This window comes from Arachis ipaensis, chromosome B09 (genome assembly GCF_000816755.2).
Source record: "Arachis ipaensis cultivar K30076 chromosome B09, Araip1.1, whole genome shotgun sequence".
Taxonomy (NCBI): Eukaryota; Viridiplantae; Streptophyta; class Magnoliopsida; order Fabales; family Fabaceae; genus Arachis; species Arachis ipaensis.
In genome coordinates, this window is record NC_029793.2 from 7,424,036 (window position 1) to 7,433,186 (window position 9,151).

The window sequence follows — 9,151 nt, forward strand, 5'->3', positions numbered from 1 at the left end:
TTACAACAGGATCTATGATCATCTCTAAGCCCTCCTTACTTGTTAGAAGCGGACGAGCCCAAGTAACAAGGTTTTCTTGGCCTGGTGGTTGTGAAAAATCCACAGGCTTTCTTCCTGTTAGGAGCTCAAGTAGTACTACTCCATAGCTGTATACATCACTCTTTACAAGAAGGTGGCCTGTCATTGCATATTCAGGAGCCAAGTATCTGCAAAATCAACATGTAAATGGGATAAGTTTTCATCTTGAGGAATGGAAAGAAATGTTGAAGTACCTCTTAAGAGTTAAAAATCAAGATTTAGTATTACCCAAATGTTCCCATAACATGGGTGGAGATATGCTTGTTTCCCTCCTCTAATGCCGTTCTAGCCAATCCAAAATCCGAAACTTTTGGTGTAAAGTCATCTTCTAACAAGATGTTGCTGGACTTGAAATCCCTGTGTATGACACATGGATTTGAATCCTCATGAAGATAAGCCAATCCCCTAGCTGCACCAAGCGCAATCTTCATTCTCGAATTCCAATCTAGTGGACTAGTTTCCTTGTCAGCACCTGAGAAGATAGAAAGCATCCAAAAAGCCATTATCAGAACAGAAACACTTATCTTGAATCTTGGATGATGATGATTTAGGAGGATATATCATTATTCAGATTAAAAAGTTGAAGAGTGATGCTTGTTTACCATGCAGGTGAGATTCCACACTCCCATTAGGGACTAGTTCATAGACTAGGCACCGGGTCTTTCTCTCTATGCAGATACCTAACAATGTAACTAAATTTCTATGGTGCAGCCGGCTAAGCATCTCAACTTCTGCCAAGAACTCGCGACCACCACGCTGATCGTCTCTTTTAAGGATCTTCACTGCTACATCCCTCCCATCATTTAGAATTCCCTTGTATACAAGACCAAAGCCACCTTCTCCTAATATTCTTGAAGAATCAAAGTTATTTGTTGCTTTCTCTAACTCATTCAATGAAAATATCTTAGCAGCTCCTGTGTATGTTATTGACCCTGAATTGAAGGACATTGATCCTGAACTTTGCATTTTCCCATGAGCTAATTCTGTAGGAGTACCTGTTTAAGTGTAAATCTAGTTATTTATGTTCACAATGAACAACCAAAGTTGAAGAATTTCATGATACTAAGATTAACTTATAGAAATCAATATTTTTCTTGATCCTGTATCTGAATTGGACTAACCAGATAGTTTTGAAGAGGGTGAAATCAAAACATCTGGACCTTGTTCCGGTTTGATGACACAGGATCTGTACTTCAACAAACAAAGCCAAGCAAGTCCAATGAATATAACAAAAGCAGTAACTGATGACAATACAATTACAACAATCATTCTTCCATTATTACTCTCTCCTTTTGTCTTCCTTGAGACATCTACTCCTAAAGGTTTCATTATTGTTCCATTGTTATCACCACTGATATATGGCCCATTGTCTATACCATTGGACGCGGAAGGTGGCGATGGTGGAAGACCTGCATCAGTGACAGAACCAGAAAATTTTGGAAATGAAGGCAAACATAATACATATAATATACTAATAAACTTGTAAGAATTGTATAACCTGGGTATTGGACATAGAGAACTTCATAAGCACCAAAGAGTGAAGCATGCCTAAGAACCTTCTTGTGCCAGAGTTTCTGATATATGGAGAAAGCAGTGGTGTCATTGAATTTTACTCCTGTTGGTACCAAGTTTATGAGAACATTGGTTTTCTCTAGTTGTAGATTAGCAGCATCAGCTCCTACAATGCGAACTTGGCTGCGATTCAGCGAAAGACCGGCTGCAACTTCCTCAGCAAGCTTTGAAACCAAAGGGAAAAACTTGGATATTGCAATGCCGATTTGGAGTTTTACTTGAAGAGGCAATACACAACCACAAGGCGAACCGGGTGGCGTGTATGTCAAGGGATCAGAGCAAGTCATGGACAAACAATCTACAAGTAGCTAGGACGATCAATATTCAACATCACATAGATTTCTTGAGATGATTAATAAAGAAGTAACAAAAAAAAAGCTTATGAAGTTTCGGGTTAAGTTCAGATTACCCTTATTAGGAGGTGGAGGTGGCAGAACAAAAGAATATGCAGCTGGTGGCTGTGCCTTAGTCTTCTTCAATGATGAACTCAGAGGTGCAATTCTAGGTGAATGAGAGGGCACTGATGAACAATGGATATAACCAACAGTTAGATTCTAATAAAAAAAACCAAAGTACATGAAATGGATAAAGATCCTCGAAAGTAAGGAAGTTGATCTACTTGTAACTTCTATGAGTCCCCCTATCGAGTTACTTTACCAATTTCCTCACTTTAGATGAGCTTGATCTACATAAAATATATTACTAGCTCGCTTTTAAATAAAGATCTCTTTGACTAAATTGGTAATTGAAAAATTCATGGATTTGGCCACAATGGATCTATATAATTAAGTTTCCAATATACCAATTTGGTCAAAACAACATATGTTTTGGAAAAAAATATTTTATACCGTTAAGGTGGCTTGACATAATCGCTGGTGATGGTGCCAGTGAAGGTGCAGGTGCGCGAAAATCCTTGTTCTTTGGTGAAGAGAATGGAGGCTGCAACTTGGAGACTGAAGGACCTATACTTTTAATAGAATTTCACACAAGAAATAAGATTAAATTTTACACTTTAATGTTCAAATATGTAATGATTGAGTAGTACTTTTATGTAAAGCTTTTCAGCCAGAGAATCAAACCTTGATAGCTGTAAGCAGGAGGATGGATTGGATAGGCCGGCGCAGGGGTCAGGTTGCCGGACCTTTTTCTCGAATAGTGATGCTTATAATGTGATATTGGAGAATCCATAGAACTATGTGTCCATTTCCTTCCATGAGTTCTTTGAATTGGCTTAGAAGGTGGCATTGCAATACTTTCAGGAATACTGGAAGATGATTTTGAAGGAGCATGTGCAGTGCTTTTGGAAACTCCAGAAGTTGATTTCAATGGTGGGATTGCAATACTAAACTGAGTACTTGCTCTTGAATGGTGTGGATTGGTGGCTACAAATGGAAACATAAATCCTAATTTAGCATAATTTTGGCATCAACTTTCCTAGAGAGGAACATATCAACTATAAACTAAGTTAACCAAAAATTACTGATTTTATAAACAGTTCTGAGAGGTTTGTTCATCAGAATTTCTACTTTTGGCCCGCGAAAGCAGAGAGAAAATAAATTGTGGATATGACAGGGGATCATGTCTAGAAAGATCCACCAAAATTAACAAAGCAAGATATAACATCTGTAATGATTATTGTAACTACAATTAATAATAATGTAAACCTTATGTATAAACCTCAAATACAAGTTTGTGACTAAATTCTCATTTGTTAAATTTTCATTAACAAAATCCTAAGTAGGAATATAATTCTGAACAATATAACATTTTCATTGTAGAACACCTCAAATTATTGCTCATACCTTCATATTCATGAAGCTGTTGAGTGCTGAGCACTAAATGTAGCTTAATCAGCAGCAGAATCAGCTTCAACCCCATTTCCTTCCAAGTGAAATTGTAGATCAATCATGAATTCTCTTACCCTTCACCACCAATCCAAGAACAACAACAAAAATTGGAACAGAATTTGGTGGAACTAGAAGCAAAAATTGTATTACAGCCATAAGAGAATTAAAAAAAAAAAGTGAGTTTATTATTTCATCCTTTTTTACTTTTCTTTTGCTCAAAACTAAGGCTACAATAAGACTTGGAGACATGAGAGTTGTGAAAGAAGAGGTTTCATTGTTGTGTCTGAGACAAAAATCGAAGATCAGATGAAACCAAAAAGCACAGAAATACACAGGCTCCACTGTTGAAGCAGGAAAAAAACACAGTGAACACTTTCATAAGAAGAGAGTTGGTGGGGTTGGACTTATGGCTTGAATGTTTGTTTGTGCTTATTTGCATCTTGATTGAGAGAGAGAAAGAAGTTAGAAGCAAGTGCATAGGCCTAAAAGTAAGAGAGTGATTGAATTAAAAAATTGATAGTGCTTGACTTTCTTTTCAGTTTTATCCAGGCAATGATTTCACACACACAAGGCATTGTTGGTGGGATATTGGGATTAGATATCTTAATTAATCCACTATTAGTTTGAAAAGTTGAAAGTTAGTTAGTTTTCAACTTTGCATTCAATTAAATTAATATTTCTTAGACCTTTGTTCTTTTCTTTTCTTTTCTTCTCTTTTTCTTTTTTCTTTTATCCCTATATTCTTTAAGCAATAATTGTACATTTTAATGTTTGTATGGGTGGTGCTTTATATCTAAGAGGAATGGTTAATAATTAGTAATGGAAAAGTCTAGGGGCCAGCAACTTTGTTAAATTTTGGCCAGCATGTAACCAGCAAAGAAAAGTGAGCCATTGGATGAAATCTCATATCAATCTCACACCATTAAAACCATCATTGATGGCTATTTGATGACTACAAATCACAAAAGTTGCTGGCCCTAACATTCCTCATTAGTAATTACACATCAAGTTAAATTTGATGCACTAAGAACGTTTTGATGGTGTTGTTAACTATGAAGATTAGTTATATATCACAAGTCATACGCTTAAAAATAAATAAATTACAGTATTACACTACATGATTTGACATGTTTTTATTTTAGACACACACACATATATTGTATAAGTAGGTCCCAAAAAATTAATTTTATATTTATAAATCTTTTGATTAAATGAAAAAGGTTTAATTACTCTAGGTTCTCAATTATACTTTCACTGTTTAATTTTCAATTGATTTTATATAGTTTATAAGGTTTTAATCAAATTTTACGGTGCAATTTTTTTTTCTTTCAATGAATCCTTATTTTTATCGCCCGTCACAATAAAAAGTTAAATTAGAGAATTGAAGTTTTTATGACCATTTATATCCAACAACTTTCATATCTCATACAATAACATCAAGTACAACATTCCAAAATTTCATCGTTAAGGAAAAAAAATTAAATTAAATTCAAAAGTAAATATACATTATATATTTTACTGTGCAAGAGGGAAAAAAATTATGTATAGTTCTGTACTAATATTTTAGCAATGTAGTATAGTTGCCTAGTTGGGGCAGTAAATTTATGAAATATTCAATCTTTATTATGGCGCTTTGTCATGATTGACAAAATTGGAAACTTCGTAAAAAAATTATATAGATGACTAAATTTTTTCAATTATAATAATCTAAATGAAAATTGAGAAGGTTTTGCTTATAAAAAAAGAATAATATAATTGAAAACTGAGTAAAATTATAATAATATAATAGCTACGTAATAATTAAACCAAAGAAAAAAAATAATACCAGAGATTTATTTCTTTACTATTATATTATTTTAAATTACAAGATGACGAACTATACTGTTACAGCCTAAAATGAGCTATGATTGGCGCTCAGAAAAAAGAGTTTCCTAGCAAGCCTAACAAATTCGAATATAAGATAAATAAAAAGGTTACAAATAATTTTTGATAAATTTACACTTTCTAGAATAATGAATAATTACATAATTGAACAAAAATAAAATAAATAAATATAGATGGATCCTGCCTGTGGCATATGGAGCAGATGACGTCTAAGAACCCAACAAAGAATAGATACCCATTGCAGATCATTACTCTTGAATAGAAATGCTCACATAATCAAATATTTATTCTTGAAAAATATTTTTAGAAAACGGAGTGAGTTTTGCAACTCAGTGACTAGACAATACATCTATAATTCACATGAGACCATCTAAACATTATTATGAAAATAATTTTAGTTAGAAAATAATAATTTATATGAATAAGTGAATCAATAAGGGAGTTCTCATACAGAAATCAAATCAAATAGTCCACACTTGGGTAGCTCCACCTCTAAGGGTAGACCTTTCCTCTAGTGTGTCCGTACGGAATAACAGATCCAATGTGTGGCCTACACGTTAGGCTAGCAACGCCCCTGCTAGTTGAAGTCTGAGCCAGATACATCTAGGTTAACGTTATAACCGCCGTTAACTACAGTTTTCTAATGCGAGCCTCCCAAACCAATTCAAAACATATAATTTCAAATACAACCAATCTTTGATCTTTCAAATATATAAAGTATCAAATCAAATAATACTTTCTTATCAAAAATCCTTTTCAGTCATATGAAATGTCAAATATACTTTACAAATTCATAGTATATGAGTGAGTATTCACAATACTTTAATGTTTCAAAAACACATATTCAATAAAATCGAATATTCTAAAATAATACAAAACTTCATCAAACATGTATATAGTCTCATGTGCAGATTAAAAATTCGAATTTCACAAAAATAATATTTAGTTCTAATAAATCCATTATTAAAATCAAATTCAAATCCTTCGTTAATAACTTGTAAGTATAGTCATAAATTCAAGCAGCATATATCAAAATAATTATAGATGTAAAGCCAAATAATTATAAATGTAATGCCTACTCACAACTTAGTCTCAAGGGACTGAAGATACCAAACCCGGAGTACCAAACTAAAGGGTACGAAAGAGCGCAAAATTTGGATGGAGGCAGCAGCAGCTCCAATAGGCAAGCAAAACAGCGAATAGAGGCACAACAGAACAGAAGTGACGAACGGCTAAAGGCAGAGCAACGACGACAACATCAACAACTGTGGTAAAACAGTAGTAGAAATGGAAACAAAACAGAACAACCACTAACCAGGCTAGAACAGTGGAAAAGAACTGACATAGGTGTGAAATGCTTCCTACGACGTTTTCAAAGGGCAAGGATAATGGCGGAACCAGTGGAGGAAGAATGGAGGATAGAGCACGGCCGAATAGGACAATAGCTTTGCGACGACTTCTCCTCCGGCGGCGACACAACAGCTCAGCGATGAGCTCTTTTAGTGACGACGGCAACCACCGCAACAGCCCCAACAGCTAGGGGTGTTCAAAACCGATCCGAACCAAACTAAACCGACCAACCGAACCAAAAAAATCGAAAACCGAATAAACCGAAAACCGAAAAAATTGAAAAAAACATGTTTTGCTGTTTTTTTTGCGGTTCGGTTCGGTTTTCGATTCTGACCATGAAAATCCCAACCGCCCTAAACGAATGAAGCTGCTGCGCGATTGTGAGAGCATCCCAGCCGTCCCTGACCCTAACCCCCAAATCCCCAATCCCTAACCTGCGCTCTCTAGTCTCTACTCTCTACTCTCTACTACTCAGTCGCTCTCGCTCTCTCTTCTCCAAATCCCCAATCCCTAACCTGCGCACCCAAATCTCCCCAATCTCTTCGCGGAGACGCCACCCACTGACCCAGAAGGCAGCACAGCACTGACCCAGAAGAGAGAGCACAGCACGACGCCGTCGCCCACTGACTCAACAGGGCAGCACACCACCACGCCGTCGCCATTGAGACGCCACCACCCAGCGCCAGCAGTGTTTCTGGGTTCTCCCACTCAGCGCCACGATCATCAGTTCAACCCACTCCCAGCACCTCCGAGTCTCCCAGTCAGCCTTCCTCCCAAGTCAATATGGAGCCCGAGCCACCGATTCAGGTAATTTGAACCATTTGCTGTTTACTGGTGCATTGTTGATTTGTTGCTACTTGCTGTTTACTGGTGGGTGCATTGTTGATTTGATGAATTATTTTATTGTTGGTTTTGTTGCTGGCTTGCTGCCTTGCTGGTTGCTGTTTATTGTTGGTAATTTGCTTGTTGCTGTTTATTGCTGGATGCTGCCTTGCTGATTTGATGAATTATTTTATTGTTGTTCAGTTTATTGTTAGTAATTTGGTATTACTGGTTATTGAATTATTGTTCAGTGTATTGAGATCAGTGTATTGTTCAGTTTATTGTTGATTTTAATTTGGTATTGCTGGATTGCTGGTTATAGATTTATTTTTCAGTTTATTGCTTGATGCTATTGATTTATTGTTGAATGTTGATAACTTGGTAATTGAAATTGGTGCACCACATGAAACTTTTTAGAATTAGTTTGGTTGTAATTCTGATTGTCTCTGGCCTTTTTTTTAGCTTCTTGATTTACTGAGTCTGGTTAATTATCTAACTTGAATTTGTGATTTGGTGTTCTAATTTATGTTGTTTTAATTTTATTGTTGTTCTAATTTTGACCTGTTTCTAATAATTTATTCTGATGGTAATCAGTGGCTAAGAGAAGGGGGGTTGAATCTTAGCCCCCTTTTCTGCTTGATAAAACTTGCTGGCCTTTGAAACAATTTCTGAAAACTTTTTGTCTTTTTATCTCGTAACTAGCCACGAGACTTTTTCTTTTGTCTCGTCCCCAGCCACGACAATTTTCTTTTTGTCTCGTCAGTCATCACGAGATATTTTTAGTTTTATCTCCTGGGCAGCGGAAACAGAAATGGAGTAGAAGAAAGAGAGAATTACACCAAGATATATCCTAGTTCAGCTGCTAAGTGTAAGGTAGCCTACATCCAGTCTCCATCACAACAATGATGGAATTTTACTATAATCATCCTTGATTACAAAAACCAATTCTCCCTAGGAACAACCCTTCCTATCCGGGACAAGTCCAGAATCTAAACCCAAACTGAACTTGACTTGGTCACTGCCAAGCTTTCAACTGTAAAGTGCTAACCCAACTTACAAGGGGATTCCCACAGAATCATGAAACACAACACAGATGTACAAAGGACCTCTAAGGACATCTATGGCTTTTTCTTTTAATTTTGCACTCTCTGCCCTTTTCCGCTCTATGGCTTTTTCATACAAATCTCACTGTTTGCCTTTTTCCATGAGACTCAAGACATGACAAAATTAAACAGAAAATTACAAAATGAAAAACATTGAAGGAGAAGAAATATGTTAGCTTGGGGAGCTATAGAAACTCTGTGCTTTGCACTCTCACTTCTTGAATCAAACCCTGACTATTCACCCTTACTTATAGGGAGAAGCCTTCAAGGTTGAAACCTAACAAACCAAGCCAATCTTCTTCTTCTTCAACTTGAACCGGTTCGGCCAGGGAGAGAGAAGAGATAACTCATGCAAAACCCAACATGCAATTACCTCTAGTCCTTCCTTGGTCACCATTCTTCATCAATCCGAGCCCTTCATCCTTGTCTTGCTCTCCAAGATGAACTTCTGGCCCTTGATGCTTCATGATGATGATAGCTTCATCTGCTCCAATC

General features: G+C 36.2%; 1 protein-coding gene across 2 annotated transcripts in view; it reads right to left on the reverse strand.

Moving 5' to 3' along the window:
- The window catches only part of LOC107616984 (receptor-like serine/threonine-protein kinase ALE2), a gene marked incomplete in the record, with an annotated part of 4,749 nt that extends 764 nt beyond the window's left edge, over positions 1–3,985 (reverse strand). The window contains 9 exon segments of one of the 2 annotated variants that reach the window (XM_016318829.2): positions 1–206; positions 307–550; positions 681–1,073; positions 1,200–1,487; positions 1,577–1,948; positions 2,060–2,170; positions 2,499–2,612; positions 2,730–3,032; positions 3,453–3,985. In XM_016318829.2, the coding sequence (XP_016174315.1) occupies positions 1–206; positions 307–550; positions 681–1,073; positions 1,200–1,487; positions 1,577–1,948; positions 2,060–2,170; positions 2,499–2,612; positions 2,730–3,032; positions 3,453–3,528 (2,107 nt within the window). 2 annotated transcript variants of the gene reach the window in all.